The sequence below is a fragment of the Heliangelus exortis genome, chromosome Z, assembly GCF_036169615.1.
Source record: "Heliangelus exortis chromosome Z, bHelExo1.hap1, whole genome shotgun sequence".
NCBI classification, from domain to species: Eukaryota; Metazoa; Chordata; class Aves; order Apodiformes; family Trochilidae; genus Heliangelus; species Heliangelus exortis.
This window is the reverse complement of record NC_092454.1, coordinates 37,939,665-37,965,584: the sequence shown is the minus strand read 5'-3', so window position 1 is coordinate 37,965,584 and position 25,920 is coordinate 37,939,665. Positions and strand designations below refer to the sequence as shown.

Genomic DNA, 25,920 nt, shown 5'->3' with positions numbered 1-25,920 from the left:
CCAGACCCTTCACCAGCTTAGCTGTCCTTCTCTGAACTCACTCCAGCAGCTGAATGTCTGCTTGTATAACTACATGTATTTTCCACTTTCCAAGAACACTACCTCAAAAAAAAAACCAACAAACAAATTTGCCCTCAGTTTACAGTGACAATACAAGTGATCCCATATCTACTAATATTGAGGCCATCTGGTACCCTGTGTTGTTTTCAAGAGTGAGCAGGAAGTATAAAATAAGCTTTGCTCAGATTTCTTTCTCTTCTTGTGCTACTCAGGCTTGCATGACCTTCTAGTTCCTTCTCTCCACAGTGACACAACCTTTCCTTCTTTCTTTACCATCTCAGTCAGTGCCACATCCTCTCAATACAATAGTTTCATGCACATCCAATGGACATGAAGTCTGTTTATTATTGTACCTACACCATCTTCCAAACAGTTTGGTCACGCAGAAATACTTAACATCGAAGTTCAACGGCAGACAAATTTGCAAACCTGAATGCGTATCAGTCTGGTCTTCAAGCCCTCCCTGTGCTTCCACGGGTTGACAGCTACAGCTTGTAGTCAGGGTTCTGAATGTGACAGCCCCCTCAGAAGCTCCTCTCTGGGAAGTTTCTGGGCTGTGGGAAGGGCAGTGAACACCCTGGCAGCCCAGGGCATAAGGGGGAACGGGCCTGCTGGGCGTGGGTCACAGCTCATCAGTTAGCCTGAAGTGGATGGGTTTCAAGCTGACACCTTCGCACACCAAGGATTATTTCGCTCTTAGCAGAGTTCAGTTTAAAAACACCAAAAATCCATAATTTTGAAGCAGCACAGCTGACAATAAACTGGACTAACTTCTCTGCACTGCCGGCTGCCAGAAAGAAACCACCACGCAGCAGATTAACAGCCCGCGACCACGGGCGGCGCGGAGCCGTACCCTTAAAACAAGCCACCGGCCCTCATTCTGGATATCCAACCCACCCGGGACCCACTCGGAACCGCCCCCCCACCCCTCCGGGGCCGCGGCTGGGCCCCGCCTCACGCACCCTGCGCCGCGCCCCCGGGCGGGGCTACGGCTCTGCACACGGCCCCTTCCTTCCTTCCTGCCTTCCTTCCCTCCCTCGCTTCCTCCCTCCCGGTACCACGTCGCTCTGTGACGTCACTCTGCACCGCCCCCTCGGGCGGAGGCGACACTGCGGGAAGGCGGAGCGCTCCTGCCCGCCCGCCCGCCCGCCCCCGTCATCTTCTCACCGCCCCTGGGCCGCAGCGCGCATGTGCCGGAGTCCGGCGGTCCCTGGGAGGAAGCGGGGGCGGAGCCAGAGCCGGCGGGAGGGTCCGGCTCCCTCCTCCACCTCCTCTTCCTCCAACTCCTCCTCTTCTTCTTCTTCTTCCCCGCCTTCCTCCCTCCTGCCCCTTCCCGGCGCCCGCCCCCCTCGCACGGCGCGTCTCGCCTCGAGCCGCCGGCACGGACGCCGCCGCTGCGGGAACAAAGGAAGGAAGCGGCCGTGGCGGTGCCGCCAGCCCCGCGCCCCGCATTCCCCCGACCTCCGCGCTCCCTGCAGCCCCCGGGAGCCACCCGCCGCACTTCCTCAGACACTCGCGGCGGGGTTTCTGCCCCCCCCCGAGGAGAGGTAAGAGAGGGGCGACGGACTAGGCCCGGGCTTGACAGGACCGTTAGTGCGGCGGGCAGCTCCCGGGGCCTCCCCACGGGCGGCCTCGCCGTTCCTCCATCTCTCCCGGTGGCCTCCTGCCCGTCCTCTGGCGCGGGGGGAGGGGTTGGCCCGGGCCGGTTCAGGGCAGCGCTGTGGGTTAAGACAATAAGGTTTCCGTAGCCGCTGGCGGCGGGGTCGTGAGGGCCGGCAGGGACGTGGGGCCTGGAGGCGCCCGGGCCGAGCGTGACTCAGGGGTTTGTGAGGACCGGCCCGGCCCCGCCGCCTCGTCTGGTCCCCCCTCCCGCCATCTCTGCTCTTCAGTCCGCCAGCCTCCGGCCTTTTGTGTTCTGCTATCCTTCGCGGAGGAGACGGGGGGAGGCCGCGGGGGCAATTAAGAAGTACCGCTCTGCGGGCGCTTGGCAGCGGCTCCCCTTTTGTCTGCCTTACCCAACCGGGCTTCACCCCCCTCGGAATGCGCCCTGTGTCGGGCCGCCTTTTCTGTATCAACTCTGTACCGAGCGCGGCCGTGCAGGGAGCTGGGTGAACCCCTCTTTTGTTGGCGGGTACGTGTTTCTCTTGGTTAGTAGTGGACCTATCCCGAGAGGAGGATTTCGAGGTAGGGAAGTATTTAGGTGGGCAAGCAGATAGCTGACGCCGTGTCTGGGTTTTTTAAATCGCTTTCGGTGCGCTTTGAGGTCTTTATTTCGGTCATTACTCCGGAATGTGCATTCGCCCGGCGGGGACAGCGAGCAGGAGCCGGCTGTGCCCATCGCTGCTGGGGAGGGCCGGTCTTCCCCTTGAGGGCAGGGAACGTGAGGGGCAGCCTAGGAGTGAGGCCGCTGTCGGGGGTTTACGCTCCGCTCCGAGTTTCGCTAGGAACGGCGGGAGTGAGCGGCGTGTATTGGAGTTAGAGGTAACACGTTGAGTGGAACGGCTCCTCTTTGTGCTAGGAGGTGCCAGGGCTAAGTGGGAACATCCCCGAGGTTGAGACCCGCTCCTGTGGGCGGTAGAAGAAAATCTTTTTTATGGTAGCCGTCCGCTGGGACCCCCGTTTGCACCCAGCTCGTCCTCCGTGCCAGCTGGAGGCGAAAATGGCTGTGGGAGACGAGGGGCTGGTGATGTTGCATTTCCTGGATTGAAATTCCAACATCCTCACTCCCCCCTGCCCCCTGGAAGGAAAGGCTAATCGGATTTCGCCTCCGCCCCCTCCCCCCGCCGGGGCGGGGCCGTCAGCCCGCGGGAGATGGGTATAAATACCTGCGGGCGGCGGCGGAGCGCCCGGGTCCGGCCGGGGTTTGCCGGCTGACAGGCGGAAGCGCAGGCCCTGGGCCACGTGACGCCTGGGCTCGGACGGCGGCGGGGTCTGCACCGGCGGGGGAGCGGCTCCCAGGCCGGGGGAAAGGGTTCGGCAGCCCGCCGGAACGGAGGTGCGGTAACGGGGCCAGCCGGGGCAAGGGTAACCCTGCTGGGGAGGGAGCTCTTAAAGAGGAGGTGGTACGCCTAGCAGCTTCTAAGGGCTGGAGAACCAGGAGTTTCTTAGCCTTGAATAACGATAACTTTAGCTTCAGGTTCGGGGCGCGCAATTCAAGCTGGGGAAGAATGTGCTGACAGAGGCGCCGCGGAATACCGGTTTGTACTAGGTTAATTAGCACCAGCACTAGCACCTACAGCTAGATTTAGTAAGAAGTGAAACGTGTTTGCAGCATGTTCATTTGGAAGCAGATCCAGGAAACCGGGGTGTATGGTGGTGGTGTGTTTGAGAGCACTTGGAGATTACTTGCTTAATAAGAGGGCAGAAGTACAGTCTTTATTTCTATTATATAGACATAGGCTTGCAGTTGAGATGACAAGATTATTTAAATTTCTCTAACTGGGTCATGGTTTGTTCTCACTCCCTTGTCTGGTGTGTATGGCTGTAAAACTACCAGAATAAGTTTGAAGCTGTTTTGTAGTCGTGAAAAGAAACTATTTATACCTGGAGGGTATTCTAAAGGTGTAAACAACTCTTTATAATTGGACAGTAAAGTTCCATGACCACCAGCAGGCAAGCAGATGAATTTTGCTTGTTTACTTTCTCCTGTTCTTTATTTAGTTTGATCCCAGAAATTTAGTTTTATTAGATAAAAGGCAGCCGTCAGTTGCACTTTGATACTAGTGGAACACAAGTTTCTACTTTTTTACTTGTGTTCTTACTGCAAGTAGTACTTGCAGTGTGGTATTTCTTAAATAAAAGATGTTTATTTGTCTATACACTGTAATGAGCTTGCTCTCAGCATACTGGTCACAAGCACCAGCAGTTAAATATTTCTTACTGTGACTGTACCTGAATAGGAAGACATCAATCTGGAGATTACACTGAAATATCTCCAGGTGCCAGATACAGTACTTAAGAGTGTGGTATTCTTTTGTGCCCTCAACACATTGCTTGTGTTCTAGTTTTATTGCCCATTGGAATCAAGGATTTGGTTTCCATTCAGTTTTTCTACTAACCTTGCTTGACAGATCTTAACCAACAGCGAAGTATTTTTCTTCCAGATTTCTGCTGTTTCTCACAGAGAGCTAGCCTTTGGGAAAGCTCGGAGTCTTACCATCACTTTACTCATTTATAAAGGCAGAAGACTTACCTCAGGCTCTTCTGGGCTCTGCTTTTTAATGCACCAGCTATGTAACTGAACATATTCAGCAGTTGAAAGTTGTTCATTTTATTTCTTGTGGAAGAATAAGACCTGATCTAAACTTACTTCACACGGTGTATGCGTGTTGTTGCCAGTGAGTACTCGGTATCGGGTTTCATACACAGTTTAAGCAGTGTTCAAGCCCTTGTTTTGGAAACTCCTGCTAAAGGTAGTGTTGCAGACTTTATGCTGCCAATACTTCAGGGATTTTTGTTGGTCTGTGCAACAAGCGTATTGTGAAAGTAGAAAGTACTGCTAGTGGAATTATTATCAAAATAATGCAAAGTCAATGTTACTGAAAAAGTGGGCATCTTTTGTTGAGTTGGGAAAGAAAACTATGCTGTGCGCCAGGACCGTTTGTTACCTGTGAGCTTGTTCTTGCTTTGCATATCACCATTAGTGCTCAGAGGTTGGTAATAAATGGCTTTTTCATCTGTCAAATGGACTGTCAAATTGGTCATAACCTGCGCGTGTAGCTCAGTGCCCAACAAGTACTTTATTTCTCAGTAATAGTATGATGACACTTTCTCCTCTCCTAAAGGTTCATAATGATGTTACTTAGCAATACAATTGCAGTATTGAATGGTATATTAACATCCATGTAATCCTCTTTAAGAATGCTGATATCACTTTTGGAGGGCAGGGTGAGCTGACATACTTTAATTCTATAACCCTGTAATTGATTTTGGTAACATGCCAACTCCTAATGCAGTTCTTGGTTTTATTTACAGCATTGAGATGACTCAAGAGACTAATCAGACCCCAGGACCCATGCTGTGTAGTACAGGATGCGGATTTTATGGAAACCCTAGGACGAATGGGATGTGTTCTGTTTGCTACAAAGAGCATCTTCAGCGTCAGCAGAATAGTGGTAGAATAAGCCCGATTGGTAAGGGTGTGTGGTGGGGTTGTTGTGTCATTTTTTTACTTTTGAAAGAAAACCTTAGAATAATGAGGAATCACAGAACGTTTTTAGGAGAACTTCTGAAGGGCATGTAGTGAAACAGTTAATGTCAAAGAGAATACTACTTTAAATCACGTTAAAGGTAACAATACATTGCTGCATGTTTTGTTCTGGTCTGCTTGGCATTCAGCCATAAGTTACTTTCCCACTTACCCTCCTGTTAACATTCTTATACAATCTCTGTACTTGTGTCGTTAACAGTATGAGCTGTCTTTCAGAAGTAATACACAGTAGCAGTGATGATAATATGCATGTAGTTCATAGCTGCATATATTGTCCAGTTTGTTCATTAGATGTGTTATGTTTCCTGTTTCATAGGAACAGCCAGTGGTTCAAACAGCCCTACCTCAGATAATACATCTGTACAGAGACCAGACACTAGCTTAAACAACTGTGAAGGTGCTGCTGGCAGCACATCTGAAAAATCAAGGTAAGATGAAGTTATTATTTTGAGGTTTCAATGAGCTGTGAGTGTGCAGCAAACTGAAGGCCTCCAGCACTCCTGGCCTATTGCCATGAGTTTCTGCAGAGGAAAAATTGATGGAATATTCAATAGTGCTTCATAAATCTGTGTAAATGAGAACTGATTAAAATATTTGGTGTTGGACTGCTACATTTGAAAATATGGTTTTGATTTATCTGGAGGAATATTTGCTACAGGTGTGCCTGTTAGAGAAACTAAAGTAGAGTAAAAATGTTTTGAAGATAGTAGTTGCAAAGGTCAGAGTTAAATTACTGGTATATCAGTAGTAATTTAACAGGTAGTTTAATAAAGGGTATGGACAGCTTAAGTTCTTGTTATGAATGCAAAACTAATATAAATCACATATTCCACTGTACTTGAACAGAAATGTGCCTGTTGCCGCTTTGCCTGTAACGCAGCAAATGACAGAAATGAGTATTTCAAGAGAGGAAAAAGTAACACCGATAACAGAGGCTGAGCCAGGTAGGTTTGCAAAGTAGCGCTAGGTACAACTGCGACGGAATGGAATCTGAAGGTATGTTTACTGTCTCAGACATCTCCTGGTGGTGGTCTTGAGCTTTCAGGATTATTTTTAAGGGTGCTTTTCTTAGTACACTCTCATCTGAGTTATGAAAAAGGACTACTGCCCCAATAGAGTTTTCAGATGCATGTCCAATGTTAGTAAAAAAAAAAATGTTTGACGCTTGTGAGGCTGGTTTTGGTTCCTAAACCTTCTTTTTCAAAAGCAGGGCACTCTGAAATTTCATTTAGGCATGGTGTTTAGTTCTGAAGTCAAGATCTTGAGATTTTTGTGTATTATTTAGCATTATAGTTCCTGCTAACTCATGGCACTCAAATGGCTTGTAGTATTTGTAGAATGGAGTTAATAAATTCCACAGAGCAGTGAAGCTATTGAGGAAGGCAATATATGATTTAAATAATACCAACAAAAGCTGTTTAGGATTCTTGAACTAACTGAGTAATCTGTAGATACAACTAGAGCATTGTTTTGCTAATGTGGGATACTTGCAGACTTAGCTTGATGTGAATTGTCAATTTACAAGTTTTAATCTTTTACTGAAAGGCTTCTGCTCCAGTAGTTAAACTTAAAAGTGTAAACTATTTCTGGGAGGGAGTCAAGAAGAGGTAGCTTTCTTACCTTGTTATGGATTTCTACCTGATATGTGGCAAGTGGGAAAGAGGAACAAATAAAAATATGGTAGCAGTGAACTAATAGGTTACTTAACTCTTATTAGGACTGCCAGTAGGAATTTGTCACTTTGTCAGGTATAAAGGACAATTTCAGTTATTGTTAACATATTACCTGGTATCAGTCTGATCCTAACAACTGTATTTCATGACTATTTATCAGACAGTAGCAGGTAATGACTAAACAACATAGCCTTCGAGTAGAGTAGCTTGCTTTTCTTTTAATGTCTTCGAAGAGTATGAAGTCATGTTCTCTTCTTCCAGGTTTTCACTAGCAAATGTAATTTTGGATATTTCTCTTAAAAGTCAAAGTTTTAAATAGAACTGAATTACATGCAGTCAAGTGATTTTCTTTTTTTTTTAATAGCCTGTAGCATAAAATTATACTTTTGCTGTTGGAGTTGAAGCAGCTAACTTGCAAAGGTGGTGGAGCTGAGAACAATGAAACTTGAACTTAACAAGTGTAATATTTTTTATTGTTTCTTTTGGTTATTTTTGTTTGTTTTGTTTGTTTGTTTCTTTTTTGCACAGATAGAGGTAGCAACTTGGATTTTAATTCAGAACCTATCCAGTACTAAGACAGTTAACTGTATCTTAACATGTGAATGAAGAAAGTCATTGTAGATGTATACCTAGCTGGTTGTAATTTGCATGTCTAATGTGTTAAAATTTCTTGTACTTTGTGGTTTCTAAGTTCAACTTGCCTTTTCATTACAGTTTTATAATTGAACAGTGGCACATGTCCACTGCAATTCTGTGTGTTTGAACTGCTCGTAAGTCAGAGAAGTCTAAAGCCGAACTCATATGTGGCCACTGTTTACAGGCTAATAGGATTTCTATGAGCTTTTACTCTTCCTGTTAAGAATTAAATTCTAATAGTCTTGACCAAAGTCAGACTATACCCAGTGCATTCTAGAAATGTGATTCATAACTGCTTTTTTACCATGATGAGACACTAAATGCAAAACTAAACATGAGGAACTAAATGTAAAACTAGCAAACTCTTTTCTTATCAGAGCAGATCTACCAAGTTGGTGAGGCATAGTGGAGCTGTTCCTTGAGAAGCAGTGGAGGTTTTTTTTAGCAGGTATTCAAATGGAAATAAAAGATCTCTACAAGAAAGAGAATAGAGTTACATAGTAACCACTAAAAATAAACTGTTTTGAAAACAACTATTTTTAAACCCATCATATTATTTCAAGTCACAGTATATTTTTAGCATTTTCTTTTGTGTTTGTGGATCGCTGCCTTGCTGAATAATGAGCCTCCCTTCAGGTTTGTCAGAGTTTACAGGTGTAGTTAGTATTAGTGTGTGTATATTAGAGTCTTGGGGTTTGGTTTTGTTTGTTTTCTTTAAACCCAGTACCATCAGTTTCAGGGAGTAGTGTGATTAGCAATCATTTTGTAAAGCCACAGCTACAGAGTAGCACTTAGAAAGGAAAAAGCAAACAAACAAACAAAAAAACAACAAAACAAACAAAAAAATTTCAACTCTGTTCTTACATAATACACATTTTAAAAATATCCAAATACTGTTAACTTACCACTTCTGTCACTGAATTAACTCTGATGTATTCAGAATATATAAGGCAGTGGTGGTTTGCTCATCTGTCTCTTAGCTTTCTACCAAGCCAAGCTGTCCTGTGCTCAGGGCGAGACATGCACTTACATTGTACATAGCATCCGTGTGTTTTATCTATGAAGTTCAACAAGGCCAAGTGCAAGGACTTGTACCTGTGTCAGGAAAATCTCAAACACAAATGCAAGCTGGGCAGAGAATTGATTGAGAATAACCTTGAAGAAGGATTTGGGAGTGTTGTTTTGTACGAAGCAAAACATGAGCTGGCAACATGAGCTCACAGCCCAGATGGCCAACTGTATCCTGGACTGCATCAAAGTAAGCCTGGCCAGCAGGCTGAGGGAGGTGATACTCCCTCTCTACTCTGCTTTCACAATAACCCCCTGTAGTACCTGTAGTACCTGTAGTAGTACCATGTAGTACCGTGTCCAGGTCTGGAGCTCCCAACACAGAAAGGTCGTAGAACTGTTGGAGCAAGTCCAGAAGGGGGCCACAAAGGTGACCAGAAGGCTGGGGTTCCTCTCCTGTGAGGACAGGCTGGTAAGAAAGAGTCGGTGGTGTTAAGACTGGAGAAGAGAAGGCTCTGGGGAGATCATATAGTGACCTTGCAGTGCCTGAAGGGGGCCTGCAGGAAAGCTGGGGAGGGACTTTCTAAAAAGGTTTGTAGTGACAGGACAATAGGTAGTGGCTTTGAACTGGATTTAGATTAGACATTAGGGAGAAACTGTTGACTGTGAGGGTGGTGAGACAGTGGCAGCAAGTTGCCCAGGGAACTTGTAGATGCCTCATCTGTGAAAGTGTTCGAGGCCAGGTTGGAATAAACTTTGAGCAGCCTGGTCCATTAGGAGATGTCCTGCCCATGGTAGAGGAGTTGGAACTATATAATATTTAACATCCCTTCCAACACAAATCATTCTGTGATTCTTTGTTCTGTATTTTGCAGGTAATAGTGTAAGATGCTAGCTAGTTCATGAGATACTGTAGGTTCAAGGTGGTCACTAGATAATCTTCCTTAGATCTTTTTGTAATGAGTGCTTGTTAATTCTAGTTTGTTTTCACACATGGCTTTAGTATTTTAACCGTGTTGCTATCTTTAAACAAATCTTCTGTGGCTGTTGGTAAACTTGTCTAATATAACAACTGTCTTGTGTGGAAAAATAAATAGCTCATTGTAAGGCTTTCCACATCTGATGTAACTTCACTAGGTGCCCCTGGTTGAAACACTTGAGAAATTGAAGTAGTAGTCTCTTTGAAGCCATGAAGCTCTCTAACTTGGAAAATGAGACGGGGTGCAGCTGTAGGTCCTCTCCTAGTTGGCTGTCAGCTGCTTTGACTATTTTATTTTAATAGCAGTATTGTATGTTTGCAATACTGCAAACTTCAAGTCTTCATGGCAACCAAATTAGGCCATATTTCTGTGTGATACTGAAGCTGAGGGTGTCTTTACAATGTATTGATCTGACAGTGAAGACACTTAATACACTTGTTGTGCATGTGGGATATGAGTTGCATGCTGCAGAACATAGCTGTTCCCTTTTTTTTGCATGGAATTATAAGTCATGGAAGTTTACTCTGCAGCCTTTTATCCATAGGCATTTGGGTTGGCATAGCAGTTTTATCTCCTGAGGAATAATGAATTTTTCCTGAGGAATAATGAATTTTTCCTGAGGAATAATGAATTTTTCCTGAGGAATAATGAATTTTTCCTGAGGAATAATGAATTTTTCCTGAGGAATAATGAATTTTTCCTGAGGAATAATGAATTTTTCCTGAGGAATAATGAATTTTTCCTGAGGAATAATGAATTTATGCTCATGAAGCTTGATAAAGTATAGTAACGACTTTCTATCTTTTCATACTAAAAGTTTCTATGCAAGTCTGTTGTGTTAATATGTAATAGAAGGATCAAACAATCTCTTGTATAATTTTTTTTGCTGTGGTACTGCAGAAGTGCACTCGAATGTGCACTTCTCATGCCTGTTGACAGTTTACTGTTTGTTTTGGGGTTTTTTTTCTGATTCTTCCATGGTGGGAGTTGAGTGGTAGCTTGATGAAGCCAGAGTCCTTAGACTACATCTTTTTGTGCTTTTAAGAGTGTTCTTGAGTGGTATGCTTACCGCTTAGCAGTACTGTGAAAGTCATACAGCTTAAGTTGTTGGTACTGTATTTTGATTAACTTTTGTTCAACCTTATAAAACCTTATGAACTTTATACAAACATCTTTGTGCTAACTTCAGTAGGGCTTTCTAGTCATTTTTTCTATGGTAAGGGTTAAAAAGTAATATTGATTTATTTTCATGGGTTTTTTTCAAACATTTCAAACAAACTTTCCAACAGGAAGTCTTGGTGGGAAAATGCCTACATTAGGTACTCTCTTTTACAGCAACCGTATAGGTTTGCATAGGGAAAAATTATGAGCTTAGAGTGTTTTGAATTTTGAGTGTCAGTCCCACGTAGTCACTGTGGCTTAGTACTTCTGGGTCTTGAGAAATTCTTTGTTCTCCTGTTTATAGGGCCTTTCTGCTTGTAGGTTGAGTAGCTGTCATGCTGTGGCATGTGGCTAAATTGTCTCATCAGAGGCCCTGCTCTTTCCGTATGCCCTTTGTGAAGATGTGTGGGTTTTTTTCAGCTATCTCTCCAATACTAAGATTATATTGGTCTTCCCTGTGTATGATGTGTATGATGCATCTCAGTGCCTACAGATAATAATTTGAGAGAAAAGAACAGTTAATAAAAGCCTACCCAGTTCTGCAAATCTGTTGCTTTTAAGTTTTTTTGGACTTAGAGTAGAAGTGGTCTGGTAAGAGTGAAGTAAACCCCTTGAGGCAAAGGTTAGGAAGGAAAATGAGTAAGGTGATGGAGAGGCATATATGCCAGCAGCAACTCTGTTAGTGATAAAGCTTGTTATGTTGGTGAGTGCTTAGCTCCATCTGAACACTGGTATTGAGAAAGAAAGTCTGCAGTTACCAGTAACCATTGTTTTCCAGTTTTCAGCATTTGTTCAGTTATTCAAGCTATAGGGCAGTCATTTGGAGCACTTTGCCTGATGAACAACAGTGATTTCTGGCATAAAATTATGCTGGTGGCTGGAATTCTACTTGCCCCACTGAATTTGACTTCTGTGCTAAAGGAAACCTTTGTGACAACCAGTTGCCAGTTTCCTATCTGATGCATTTATATTGACTCCTAATGTCACGGCAAAATAACCACAATGTGTGGCATTTTTTTGGTGGAAAAGGGCTTTTGTTCTGAGCTTTAAGGGGTACAGGGTAGGCTGCTTTGCATCAGTCCTAGTCATTACATAGAAGCATGCATGTTTGTGAAAGTTTAACACGATAAAAACTCATCATCAGACTTAATTCTGATGGAATAACACAAATAGGAGAATCTTTTATTCTTTTATTATAGTCCCATATAAGACAAGATGTCTTGGGGACTACAGACCCATCTATAGTTTATTATTTAGAACAATAGATGAACTTTTTAATATGGATTATGGGGACTATGACCCATCTTGTTTTGGGACCTCTTAGTGCCCACTATTGTGTCTGAAGTACTGCTTTTCCTTTTTGGAATGTGTGTTAGTTGTGGGGGAAGGATCTTGTTTGTCAGCCCTTCCAGGAAATATGCCTGTACTGTTTCTTAGGATCACTTTCCAGTTCCTGGCCCACCAGTTTTAAAAATTTCTGCCTGGAAGGGAGGAAGAGGGAGGAAGTATACCTGTAGTAGCTGGTAATATTTTTCCTTAGATGGATTTGTACTCTTGTTTGTTCTGTAGCGGGATGTACTAGACTGTCTTTGCCTTGGTGATTCCTGAGAAGTTGCCATTGCCACTTTTGCTTCCTTGTTGGCATGTCAGGAAGTAGTAAAGGTTGCTCCTCTTGTTTGCATTTCTTTTAGTGCATGTTGTGAGGTGATGTATTTAGCTGCTGATTTGCCCTTCCAGTGCTGCGTTTTGCATCTGTTGGAAACAAAGTGCATGTTCCTAGGACTGGTATTTTGAAGTTGGTTGTGATGCAGCTTCCCCAAACCGCTAAGTATGTGAGCATTTCTGGTTCTTTTTCATCTGCCATCACTTACAAGTAGCATTTAATTTTTAAACAAGTTACCAATGTAAAAAATCTAAAAGTTTGACCATTCTTTTTAGAAGGTGTTTGGGTTTTTTGTTTTGTTTTTTTTTTCTTACAGCCATAGCTGATGGCAAGGAGCCAAGGGGCATAGAATCAGATAGGTTTACACTGTTAGTAATACTGCATTTTGGTCATGTGCTCACATATAAACTGATACTGAACGTTGCTTTTCTTGAGATTTCAAGATGAGTTCAGAGGAGTGTATCTGTTCATGCAGGAAACATTAATCGTAAAGACAAATTTTCTCAAAACCTAAAAGCAGCAGCAGAAATTACTCCAAAAATAGCAACAGCAATAGTTATTGTAGTGCTAGTACTGTAATAGTTTTCTTAACCTTCAGAATCAGCAAAATAACACTGACACTGAATTTCCCAAATTTTTTTAGAACAAGGTCTATGAAAGGTGACAAAAAATAAAGGTAGTGAGTGGTCTTAGTTCTTCAATAGAACTGTTGTGGTAATGTATACGTAAAGTGTAATAATACTAGCAACTATAATTTTTTTTTTTTTTTTTTTTTTTTTTTCTGTGATGTGTACTTGAAGGGTCTTCTGAGATCTTCAGAGAGTTAACTCTGAGATCTCACTTCTAAATCTTGTTTAGGTTATGAAGTCCTGACTGGGGGATGTCTTGTTGAACTGTGAACTGAGAGGCATTTTAGGTGTTGGTGATAATAGGGAGTTGCTTCTTAGAATAACTATGAACATAGTAGTGCAAATGGCATTGTAAAAAATGAAGTATGAAGAACAAGGATAGAAAACCAGTTAACTGAATCATGTCTTCATGAATGATGTCACTTTTCACACGATACAGCACTTGCTGATGCCAAAGAATCTCAACTAACAAATCCTTTTTGTGTGCATACAATTGATTACAAATAATCTTATGTACTGCCCTTTATTCTGGAATGTGTATTTTATTATTTTAGAACAATAGATGTCACCATACAGCTGTGAGTGTCCAGAAAAATTAACGACAGCATGCATTAGTTATGTACAAACACATCTCCTATTTCTTCCATTCTGGTTTGGGTATAAAGAAGATTAAAAGCAAACAAAAAAAACCCAAAAAAAACCCCAAAAAACCACTAACCTTTAAAATCAAAAGAACATATTGATGAAAGGTTATAAAAGGGCAAATTAAGTATAAATCTGCAATTCATTCTTTAATTTGATGAAGGTGTTGAAATGTGAGGGCCCTTTTCGGGCTTGTAGCTGTGTTCTTGATCTATCAGAATCAGTGGCTTGCTAGCAGTTGTCTTAGTTTCAGCTGTCTGACTTCAACTGTATAGGCACAGTAACCCAATATTGTGATACTAACTCATTAGTGAATTTCATTTGTTTCCAAAATATGTTGCTATTAGTTGAATTCTCTACAAGCATCTCTTCTATTCAGTAGAGCCCTGACAATAGTGTTATTGGTTTTGATTAAATTTTTACTTGATCATATGATTTTTTGGTTTATTATTAAATGTGTACATAAAATTTCTGGAGTGCTTTCCAAGCCCTTAACACCAATATGCACCTGTATAGGTGTAACATATAAGTGCCTTATATTTTCTAGGTGGTGAAATTGTGGGAAAACTCAAGACTGTCTTGAGCCAAAAGGGAAAAATAGATCCTGATTTACAGTTTCAAAGACTAGTCTATATAGTACTTTGGACAACAAACATCAGGCTTTTAGTGAGAGGGATTAATTCTTACGAAGTACATGAATGCTGCTGAATAGCTAGTGAAGTCAAGAACAGGGAATTTAACTTTGATTTCCTTTGCTTATTCAACAGTTGTTACTCAGCCAAGCCCATCAGTTTCTCAGCCTAGTACTTCACAGAGTGAAGAGAGAGCACCTGAACTGCCCAAACCAAAGAAGAACAGATGTTTCATGTGCAGAAAGAAAGTTGGTCTTACAGGTATGAGAATGCTTTGTCAGTTTTGAACACATGTATGATTAGTTGCCTCTTGATTGGTTAAACCTGAGGAAATACCTACTACTAAACTTAACTGGTCATTTGATATCCAAATATCCAAAGTACATCTCTTAATTGTTCGTACTCTGTGTCTACTCAGAGTAGGCAAACATACCTTTTGTAGTGACTAAGCCCTTAATTTACAACTTAATTATGAAGCATCGTAGTGATGTTGCTGCTTTTTACTTTGTACAGGATTTGACTGCCGGTGTGGAAACTTATTTTGTGGACTTCACCGTTACTCTGACAAGCATAACTGCCCGTATGATTACAAAGCAGAAGCTGCAGCAAAAATCAGGAAAGAGAATCCAGTTGTGGTTGCTGAAAAAATACAAAGAATATAAGTTAGCCTGCTCATGAAAAGACTGACTGACTGACTTTGTTTTGTTTTATAATATATCCTAGGGAAACACAAAAGAGCAGGTGCATGGCCATTTTCCTTATTCTCCAAAGTTTTCTTTTATTCTTGTCCATCTTAATGATACTTAAGAATGTTTGGGTGTTTGTTACAGCAAAATTGAATAGATACAGCCCTTGAAAAATATATGCCCTCCCCAGAATGTAGTTGGATGATCTGAAACCTGCACAGGAATACACAAACAGAGGACAGACTCTCTAGTTCACATGTGCCAAACATATGTACCCTATCTGCATGTTTGCAGCAGATCTGCCTTTCGAGATGTTGTTTGAGGTATATAATCTTTGGCTAGTGCTACATGCCTGATTGTGAGCAGGATACATCAAAGGGTTGGCAGCCTACTTCTATGACTTAAAGTCTCAGTCTATTTTTAGTTTCCACAGTCTATTGTTTTCCATCGGAATACAATCTATCTAGAGGAGTCCACCATTCCAACACAGTAAGTGTTGGTGCCTTGTTTCAGAAAGTTGGTTTTTAGTTGTAGTGAGAATAATGGAAAGAAAACAGATAATGTGTGAGAAGAAATTGTTTTGGGAAATTGCAGTGACTTTTGAATTATGCAGATAGATTCCCAAAGGAAAATGTCATGTTACTTCATAAACTGGCCTGCAACAGAGTTGTCTGCTTTTCCGTGCACAGCTAAACTTGTTGCGTAGCACAGTACTTTGAGCTAGATTTGACAAAATGTTAAATGTTTTTGACATACTCCGGGAGATCTATCAAGCAACACATTTGACAAGTAAACTGCTTAAGTACTAGAGCAGTATCTTATTCATATGTTACATTCTGTGTGTTCCAAGTTCTAAAGAATATTGGGATTTTTTTTCTAGTTTTACTGTAACAATTGCACCATTCTGCATGGAAAACTATACCAAACGTGGCTGCTGCAGACTTAAGTTATAGCTGGAACCACTCGTGGAGGGCTGCTTTATCATTTTTAACTGTACTTGGGTGTAGGATTGTAGTGTTCTTGGGTGTATTGCATGGGCTGCATTATCTACAGCATTGTACAATAACAACTCTAGAAAAAGGCAGTATACTTCACTGATGCTTGTCTGGTAATATCACTTCTGTGTTATAATGGAAGGGGTTTTTGTGATGTATGAAACTAGTGTTTTTTTTTATATAAACAAGTACAGTTTAGACTAGTCTTGTGGTAATGCCTGTTCTCATTTGTAAATACTTATATATGTAAACAAGGCTCTACCCCTGAACTTCTGATTTTTATTGCAATGTTCAGTCTTAGTTTTTTCTTCACTATTGAAAGTATCAGGTTTTTGCTTTTTACTTTGTCCTGAGTTAGACATGATTAGATATGCAAACATGTACAGATAGTTCATATTTATGTATTGCACATAATCATGCTACTCAGCATCTATGCTATATTGTATTATGTAAATAATAAAGTGTACAGAATAAAATACTTCATTGCTTCTAGTTACTTGTGTAATCAGAAGGTGACCTTGTAGAGGTCAAGGTGCAAAATTAGTACAGAGTTCTTACAGATGTCCTTATGCTTAAGCCTGCCTGCATCATTATTTCCTTTTTGGAAATACCAACATTTAAGGTAACTTTCACAAGCAGCTAGAATACAGATAATTGCTGGACGGCCTGATAAAAATGCCAACAAACAACATGTTGCAAACAACAATGAACTTCCAAGGTGATTGGTTTTGTCTGGGCTTTTTTGTTTTGGTTTTCTTTTCCTTTTTTTTTTTTTTTTTTTCCTACAACACCTATTTCCAGCAGATCTGTTATAATAGAGCCAGTACACTGACTATGCCATTCTGTCCACATCACCAGCAGACCTAGTGTTATTGTCAGACATCCAGTTACAGATGTTAAATATGCCACATTTATCCTTCCCGGTGAAAAGGACAGAGCACATAGCATCTTTTGCCTTGGAGGAAGTCATCTTCACTGCCGGACAATGCATAAAAGTTGCATTATTAGGTATGGATAGCATGCATCCCACCAGTCAGCTGATACATTGTATGTTACTACTACAGCCACTGTGTGTATCCCAAACACAGGGATATAGGTGTGCTCTGGGACTTTCATTTTCCAGGGTCAGTTTTATAACTTAATCATGGAACTCCTTTGAAGTACAAAAACAACTATTTTCTACCTGTGTTAAAGCATAATCAGTTACTCCACTGCAGGATAGAATGCTTTTCATTTTTCTTTTGAATCTGTGAACACCCAGTATCAATATTTAAGGACAATGTGTCTGTTTTGACACTGTTCTGATTGAGTGTTTTAGGACAGGTTAGTAGTACTGATATTGGTAGTTAATCTTTACCATAGTCCCACTCTCGATGCCTGTACTGTCATCTGAAGAATGACAGTATTTGAGAAGACTTAAAGTAATCAAGGAGGAAAGTATGGAATGAAAAATCCCTCTTTTTCCTGTGAAATAAACTTTATTGTGTAAATTGCCCACATTGTGATGTGAGCATGTACTAGGGAGTAAATCTGCAAACTCCCCTGAGCTTCATTATTTTCATAATTTACATAGTACCCATAGTAATTCAGGAGCTCTAATTCTGTGGAGGCTCACTAAAAGCTCAAAGAGTTGGAAGGTTGCTTAAAAGGAGCAGGTAATGCCAATGGGTGGGGGGGTGAATGTGTTGTGTTTCAGATTGGATGCCAAAACTGGTATATGTTCCTTTTCAGAATTAAGAATGTAGCTTCAGGTCCTGCTCCCTGCTGCACAACTTGAAGACTGGTATATTCCTAAAATAAATGTCAACTGCTATGGCACAGTCAGATTTAATGCAGTGGTAGTAAAAATACTGAGGAGAGTCTGCCCTAAAATCTAAACAAGCCATTCATATAGCTGCTGACATTTGCTCTTCCAGATTACGGTAACAAACGGCTTCCAAGAAAGAAATGTGATTGCTTCATGTGATACTGATCCTCACTTGATGTTTGGCTGGTCTTAATTTATACATAAACACACTATTCTGGGAAGAGTCTTTCTCTGCCCCAAACAAGTTTACCAAATGATGGGGACTTTTTGTAGTTTTTGGTCAATTTTGGCCATCTATCTTATTTGTTCCTCCCCAAAGGAGGGCTGCAGGTGTGGCCTCTTTACTCTTCTTTTCCTTCTGGAGGGCAAAATGTTCCTCAGAACCGAGCAGTGTCCTTGGTTCTGCACACTTATCTCTGGCTGTAACTATAAACATGGAGAGTTATCAGTCCCAGAAGCAGACACTGACTGAGAAACTTGCTGTTACTTCCAGCAATGCAGCTACTTACAAGAGACTTACCTGAAAGCAAAAGTACAAGACAGAAAATTACCTTTATCCTGAGATAAAGATATCCTGAGAGCGAATGTTAACAAATGAGTAAACAAAAGCAGGTGTCCAAAAACTAGTAATCTTCAATCTGTGAAATAGTTGCCTAGCTAGTGTTGAGGCTGTGCAAAATAATACATTCCACGGGATTATCTGCAAATTTACTGGTCATTAGTGTCAGACTCGCAGGTTAGAGTATAATGACAGCCTTCCTGTGGTGTTTCAGACCTGTAGTAAGGCTGGTGAGCTACCAGATGACTTTGTTGTAAAGCATGGGATTCCATGCCAAGAAGCCCCTGACTTATCTTTGGTTTGAAAAACATGCTTTTGATAATGTTGCTCTGCCGAGTGTTTTGTAAGGTTGTTTGCAGTCTAAAGGTATTGTCTTAGATACTTGCATTTGTCATGTTTATTAGTTTCAGTGACTCAAAGGATACTAAATAAGGATTTTAAATAAGTCAAAATGCAGGTCCTCAGCATTCTGGACAAGTTCTACAGTGTCACTTGATGCATATGCTTGAAGGAGGAAATTTCACAGCAAACAAGGAAGTTGTTCTGTCTCAGGTATCCAGGTGTGTTAAGTAGCAATGATTCGGTAAGAAAAGGACCTTTGCTCTCTATATACATGCATGATTTTTATGTTTGTTTTATTAGTTTCTCAGCCAGCTAAGCAATGAAATTTTTTTTTCCTCATGTGACCTATTAGTGACCCCCTTGATCTTTTCTGTAGTTAAACTTGAACACACATGAATTTTGGTGGACTGTGCTATGATTTAGGAGACATAAGGGACTCTGGCAGTACACCTGACAGTACCTGGATTCCACTGGACTAATGAATGACAATTACTTTGAGGTGAACAGTTAAAAAACTGGACCTGGAAAAATAATGAAACAGTCCAGGAGCAAAGTTCACTCTGACTGCAGTGAGCATTACTTATTACCACAACAAGGTTTATCTAATAGAACAGAGCTAAAAATGCCATTTCACAGCCTTGAGTTACCTCTTAATCTACTATAAAGACTCCTGCAGAGTACGTTCAGCCTGTGAGTTGTCCATTGTAGTGGTAATTTAGTGATGGCCAAAGAGCAGTGTTGGGTTTATTCTTTTTGCTAGACTGAAGTAGAAAGACAGTTTCTGCTTGACAAGACATATGAACACAAAAAAACAGAACCGAAGACCAGATTTTTGACTCATATAAATTGAATTCAAGCAGAAGAAGGCAAGCTTTGGCATGTGGGGTGCAAAGCAGCAGAGTATCAGCAGTCTGCAATTTAAATAAAATAGAGGTGTAAAACAGAGATGACAAATGCAAAAACCAGCACCTACAGTGGCAACTCAAAACTCTGTGGCTTGACTGCCTATTTGTGTCAATAAAAATGTGTACTATTTAAAAATAAAGTGTTGATTATTAAAATTATTATATGACTTCCTGAAGAAGCTGTGTTTTACTCTTGCTTTTTGTACTAGATGATAAGATGTAGGTGACAGATACTTTTAATGCCAATTTCATTTCAATGTGTGTTTCTTTCCTGTAAGCTCATGGTCAGTACAGTAGCAATGTTGGGATATTTATTTTTTTTTTACATTAATATTACTTTGGTTCAAGCCCCCTGAGAAAGATATCTATATCTTTACCAAACCTCCTTGTAATCCTAACTTTTTATCTCCCTCTATCTACAACCAGATCACAGCATTTATTCCCAAGTAGTGATAAGCAGGTTTATCATAAAATGTAAAGTTCCTTCATCTTTTTATTTTTCTTCCAGTTAACGTTCTTTAGCTCAAAGGATTCAACTGAATGTACAAGTTGTGTACTTGAAATGTCATATACTGTAGGCATAAAGTGAGTATCTCTGTATAAGCCCATCTTGAATATCAGTGTAAGATGACCTTCCTTGAAATATACAAGCACCGGGTTTGTTACGTGACCCACCAAGGCTGCATTGCTTGTGAAATAATGTTTAAATCCAAGGAAAGGGTTAGTCACTGATGTCACAATATAGCTGAATTTTCTTACCTAGTTGGACTTGACCCCTTAGCTGCTCACTGCTTCACTTGCTAAGCTACTTTAAAGAGTGGAGTTTGGTTTACACTCCTCCATATCCAGAGCCAGCCAGGCAACCTCACTGTTACTTGGTTTGCTGCTCAAGAGTTTTAAAATGCTTTGAGGGTATTGTTCAGTTTTTTACATGGTTCTGGTAGGGCTGTGAGCACTATGGATGGTAAATCTCTTATAACCCGCTCTTTCTGGCTCATGTGTTTACAGGTTCTTCCTGTACCTCCTTCTGTTGGTACAAGAATGAAATCAATATAAGTAGAGGCAACATGACCTAGAATATAAATTGATATAACAGAATATAAAAGCCATGATTCAGCATGAGGCCTGCTCACAGAAAAATAATTTCCAGCTTCATTTCCTCACCATAGATAGGTTCCTCAGTCCCTTTGTCCAGTGTCTAAAAGTTGTCATGAAATGTTAGCCAGACATATTTAGACATATGTATTTGGGCATTTCTTGGTTGTTTGATTTTATATTCAGATTTCATTTACAGAAATCTTTACATGTAGTTATTAATTTTTGTTTTCTGAAAGCCTTTTTGTGGAGATGTTTATCAGCTTGGTTGTGTACTGTTTTGTGAAAGAGATTTTAGAAGCACAAGGTGTTTGCCAAGCATGGAAATCGGTTGGTGGATAAATGCTCCCCCAGGCTCATACCTTTTATCTTTGGAAACCTAGAGCACCTCTCTGATGCTTTTGACTGATGGCTATTTTGCAATATAGTGAGACAGGATGCAATCCCAATGTGAATCTTCACTTGCAATATCACTGAGACTGTAGCACAGATCTGAGGAAAAGAAAAGCAGTTTAATTAATTGTTCCTCATTCCTTTTCATGTACTCTTTACCATCATATATGCTCATGTTATATCATCTAAAAGCTACTGCACCTGTCTCGTTTGCTGATGAGGATTTTCCTTGAGCTGACAGCATTTTTACTGTAAACTTGATTGAAGTTTACTAGGTCAGTGAAAAGTTAGGCACATGATGAACATGCCCTGAGTTCCCAAGGGAGCCTGTGAAACAGTTAGTGCACAGGACCATTTGATTTTGACAAAGCTTCTGGGAGACCAGGTCAAACTAGGTTTAAACAGGATTAGGCTAAAGTAGATTTTCCCTAGCTGTATTTTAAGTAGCATGGGATTTATGAGGGAAAAGTAGGTTTATGACCCTGGAAAAATCCTGATCCCTTTCAGTCTGGTCACAGACTTCAGAGTGAGACTGAGCTGGTTCCTTTGGTTGCTGTACTGGGCTCATCTGATGGGTAATATCCATACGGATTTGTCTATTTCTACTAGAAGCTCACCTTCTGACTGACTTTGGAGAACCAAAGATTTGGATGTTTTGCTGCCAGTTCTCTCACCACAACAGCTTAAAGAAAGTCCACCAAGGAACAGATTTAGTGTAAGGAGGAGGCAGAGACAGGTGGGAGAAATGGGACCACCATCCACAGATTTGCAGAGGGTGCTGAGGAACTGAAGTTTCAGTCTCAGTGCCGAGACTTGGCTGATAGTTTCAAGCATGTAGCAATGATGTAAATGTTGGCATTTGCCAAATAATAACAACAAAGGACCAACAATGGGAATAGTTCTCTGGGTCCTCAGCCAGAGTTAGGAAATCATATTATGTTATGAAAAGGCCTCAAGTTAAAAGTTATTTTACTCAGTGTTTCAGGTAAGCTGATGTTGTGTTTGAGGGTTTGTCATCTGGTGAGGGTGACTCACAGGTCATCACAGAGTAATTTCTTGGTGTCAGCCAGCCTTCAGTAAATAGAGGCATTTAACACTCATCTGCAAATAGCTGCTGAGGACCAAAGTTTATATCAGTGAATAGAACATTAACACTTTTGCAGCTCTTTTCCTCCTTGTTTCCCAGAGCCCTTCATGATGGTGGGTAAGGGTTGCTGTCCCCAGTGCACAGAGGTGAGGACAGAGTGTGGAAGGGGTCATCAGGGGCACAACCCTGTGGTCCTGGCTTCAGCAGAACCATATTACCAGGCTACAGCCACCAGCTGCTTAACATTCCTACAGCTTTAGTTTTTCACCCCCTGCACCCTAACATATGAAATTGCTCCTGAATATTTTTTTTTTCTCCAAGTGATCCAACTTAAAAGTCCACAATTGAAATAACAATACTAGAGATCACAGAGAGGTTGGGTGAGTTACACCTCCAGGAGCAGAGGTGGAACACCTAGGGATGCCCCAAGTGCAGACCAAACCTATTTTTCAGCAAGAGGAGCACATCATCTTGCTCCTGGATATGTAAAGTAGCAGTGACAGTGACAGATTCCAGATGCAGTGCTTTTTCAAGAGAGCTTCTACTATATTCCTGCCTCCCCCAAGCTCTGGGGTGGCAACAGCTTACTTCCCTCCTCAAAATCCACGAGAGCCAGGAAGATGCAGCATACTTTTGATCAGGGCCTGAGCAGGCACAACACAACCCACTCCTACATCCTGTTGTGCTAGCAGGCAAAAAAAGATGAAGCCCAGAGATAATCATTCCTAATTTTTCCTTACAGCTAGCACTGCCTCAAAATATTTGAGTACTCCAGTGTGCTTCTACAGAGGGTAAAGTCTGTACCACCATGCTTTGTTCAGGCTATCAAAAATCTTCAGTTGCCGGCACTTAAGCTCAGGAAAAAACTGTCGTACCTACGCTAAACAATAAAAGCAGCAATAGGCAAGAATACCCTTAGCCTGCCCCCAGGCCTCAGAAACACCCTCACTCCAGTAACCAGCTCCTGCAGCAGCTTTGGCTTTTCTTCTTTCATTTCATCTCCCCCTCTCCTCCTGGCAGCACTTCAGTAGTTTGGAGCAAATCTGTCTGTGAGTTTCTTAAAGCATTTCACAGAATTTGAAAAGCTGCTCTGTGTGTGTGTTATATTTTATCTAATTCTAGTAAAAGATTATGCCAAGAATGTATCTCTGTAGATCATATTGGTACTGGAGAAAGAAATTAATATATGCACAGACTACTTTAGACTATAAGTAGGATATTGGTTTGGGCTACAAATAGAGGGCTATTTTTAGAAAAAGCTGATATAAGAATGTCACTATTAACAGCAAGTCCTAAGCAGTCAGGGTAATTTTGCCTTTTTTTTTTTTCTTCTGCTAACTAAGCCTCTTTTTAAGGCAAGTTGTACAAGTATCAGTTAAGTTTCTGGCTTCTGTTTATTTTTTTTTTAACCAGATACAGTTTAGTTAGGTGGAGAACAGGCAAGGGGGTTTTATTAAACCCCTGTGTTTTTCCCAAACCTGTACATTGTGGTTTATTAAAAATCTGTTGTTCAAAAATGCCTCATTGGTGAGCTGCTCTGTTCTACATGAGAGCTGGATCTGAAAACCCCTTCCTCTTGCTCTCCCACTTGAGCTGCATGTTGAGAAGTGAAGCCTTGTGTTTTTCAGAGATTGGATGCGTGGTTTTGCATTTTTAAAACCTCTTGTGTACAAAGGGTTATGGCCATGAGCACAGCAAATATCTCTTCTGTTTCCTGCTTCAAGGAGAGATGCCCTCAGCCCACAAAAGCAGTAACACAACCAGCTCAGGAATCTGATTCAGTTTAAAATAACCTGTGATTAACCACATTCTTCTCTGTTTTTCAGCCCCCCGATGACTCCTCTGAAAGTGATTGTCATGTAGGTCCCACCACTTCCCTAACCCTGCTGGAGAGAAAGGCTGTCCAGGCTACCAGCTGAGCCCTGGCACTGCCATCCCCATGCAGGGGCAGTCCCAGCTGCCATCCCTCTCCACAACCTGATTTGGGTTCCCTGTGCCCCTCCAGCAGTCCCGGGGTGGGTGGTGGAGCTGTGGGACTCCCAGCTGTACCCACTGCCCTGCCACCCTTGGACCACCCTCTCCCAACCCAGCAGTACCTCTCCAGCAACTCTCTCATCAGTGACTCAGCAACTGAGTAATTGCCTTCTTTTTCCTCCTCTCTGTGTATTTATAAGAAACTTCAATAAACGGAAATTGCATTTAGATGGAAATTAAAAGAAACTAACTTAAGGTCCCCCTTTCAACTGCTACAAACTAGGACAAAGGTACCCTATTTGTTTAGTTAAAGAAATCATCAGGCTCATCAGCTAGCCCTTGGAAAAGGTTTAAGGTCTGAGTTTATTTTATCTGTCCTGATTGTGTCAAGTTCCAGCACCATGAAATCAGAGCACTGTGTCTACATCCCAATGGACACCAGAGCTCAAAGGCTTTCCAAGTAGCCAAAAAGGCAATCCAAAGGCAGGTATATTCACATCACCAAAGACAGAGTCTGCCCGTGCCACACCACCACTACAATGCTGGATGAAGGGATTTGGGCAGTGAGTGGATGCAACAAGATGCCAGGCCCTTCCTGGACCAACCCAACCCCTGCCAGGTGTATGGCAAAGGGGGCAAATATTTAAACCTATTGCGCTGCCTCTGCTGGTTCCTAGGGAGCTGGGACAAGTGCCTAAAAGATGGAGGAAATGGTTGAAGTCAGTCAGGTGAAGTGGAGCCTTTGTGGGTATTGGACAGCATCCCCTTGACCTGATGCAAACAGTGTCATACCCCCACACTAACTCTGAGTGCCAGGGAAGACTGATTTTTCCCCAAAGGATGCTGATCTTGCTTTTACCTGTGCTCAGATGTGACATCAAAGGCCACCCAAAACCTCTCAAGCTGCCATGTTGTTTTCTCTAGTGAAGGAATGTTGTGTCTCATGTCCCTTTCTTAATTTTCAGAGTGATGTTTTTCCTTTAAAAGTGATGAAGATAGAATTTCTGCAATATGTGGTTATCCTTTATATAGCCTCTGCATGAGTATTGCCCATATCTGACCTGATTTGTGTAAAGGTTTTCCTGGTTGCCCATGCACACTGACAGACCAGCACCACAAACAAGGGTAAATGCAACTGAAATTATTACTTGGTGGGCAAATGGGGGAGTACTTTTTTTTCCTGCCTGTTTTATAATTTTATAGAGGTTTGCAACCAGGAATTCTATGTCATGTTTAGGTGACCTGACATGCAAGCAGCAAAAATTAGAAGCATTTTTTCTATTTCTATGCCAAAGATATATAAAACCAAAGTCCAGAGTAAAACATTTTAACTTCTGCTATTATGTTCAACTGTTACTTTAGTATCAAAAAGGTCATGGTTCCCTAAAGGTAATCACCATCTGCACAGTCAATGGACCAAGAGAAATGCAGAGGGGAGTGAGGGGCCTGTTGATAACAGTGAGAGACAACACACAAATCACTCTCATAATCTGTGTGGGTAGCAGAGGAATCTGTTTATTAAATATCTCTTTGAAGTCCATTCGCCCAGCTCTATTTTAGAGTTAAACATGTAGAAATTTAGTGAACTCAGCAAAATCAAATGATCATTCAGTGCATTTATCACAAGTATCACAATTAACACTTCAGAAGCCTGGCTAAATAACAGAACCACCCAAAGCAACTATTTAGGTGATATTACTTAATAAGGGGAAGCATTCTTTGTTGAACAGACAAGACTCCCCTTTATAAGCACCTTCCTGTGCTGTTCAGGTTGGAAGCAGTTG

At 41.6% G+C, this 25,920-nt stretch overlaps 1 protein-coding gene and 1 long non-coding RNA gene across 3 annotated transcripts; both read left to right on the top strand.

The window, feature by feature from the left end:
• The first annotated feature begins 1,198 nt into the window (after positions 1–1,198).
• On the top strand, positions 1,199–16,452 carry ZFAND5 (zinc finger AN1-type containing 5). 2 transcript variants are annotated; one of them, XM_071730087.1, is made up of 6 exons: positions 1,199–1,607; positions 5,035–5,192; positions 5,586–5,697; positions 6,116–6,213; positions 14,429–14,554; positions 14,807–16,452. In XM_071730087.1, exons 1-6 carry the CDS (start codon positions 1,249–1,251, stop codon positions 14,953–14,955), a joined length of 1,002 nt encoding a protein of 333 aa, XP_071586188.1. In that variant the 5' UTR covers positions 1,199–1,248; the 3' UTR covers positions 14,956–16,452. The 2 variants fall into 2 exon arrangements, with proteins under 2 accessions (XP_071586188.1, XP_071586189.1); XM_071730088.1 differs by lacking the exon at positions 1,199–1,607 and adding an exon at positions 2,895–3,055.
• Positions 16,453–23,163: 6,711 nt separating this feature from the next.
• Positions 23,164–25,472, top strand: LOC139789839 (uncharacterized). The gene is made up of 3 exons (XR_011723261.1): positions 23,164–23,211; positions 23,989–24,021; positions 24,108–25,472. It is a non-coding gene; the product is annotated as an uncharacterized lncRNA (long non-coding RNA).
• The last annotated feature ends 448 nt before the right edge of the window (positions 25,473–25,920 follow it).

Excerpts from the sequence above, each read along its gene's own strand:
- ZFAND5 (XM_071730087.1), top strand. The coding sequence starts at position 1,249 with ATGTGCCGGAGTCCGGCGGTCCCTGGGAGGAAGCGGGGGCGGAGCCAG. Across the intron at positions 6,214-14,428 it reads GATAACAGAGGCTGAGCCAG|TTGTTACTCAGCCAAGCCCA; the intron begins GTAGGTTTGCAA and ends CTTATTCAACAG. Across the intron at positions 14,555-14,806 it reads AAAGAAAGTTGGTCTTACAG|GATTTGACTGCCGGTGTGGA; the intron begins GTATGAGAATGC and ends TACTTTGTACAG.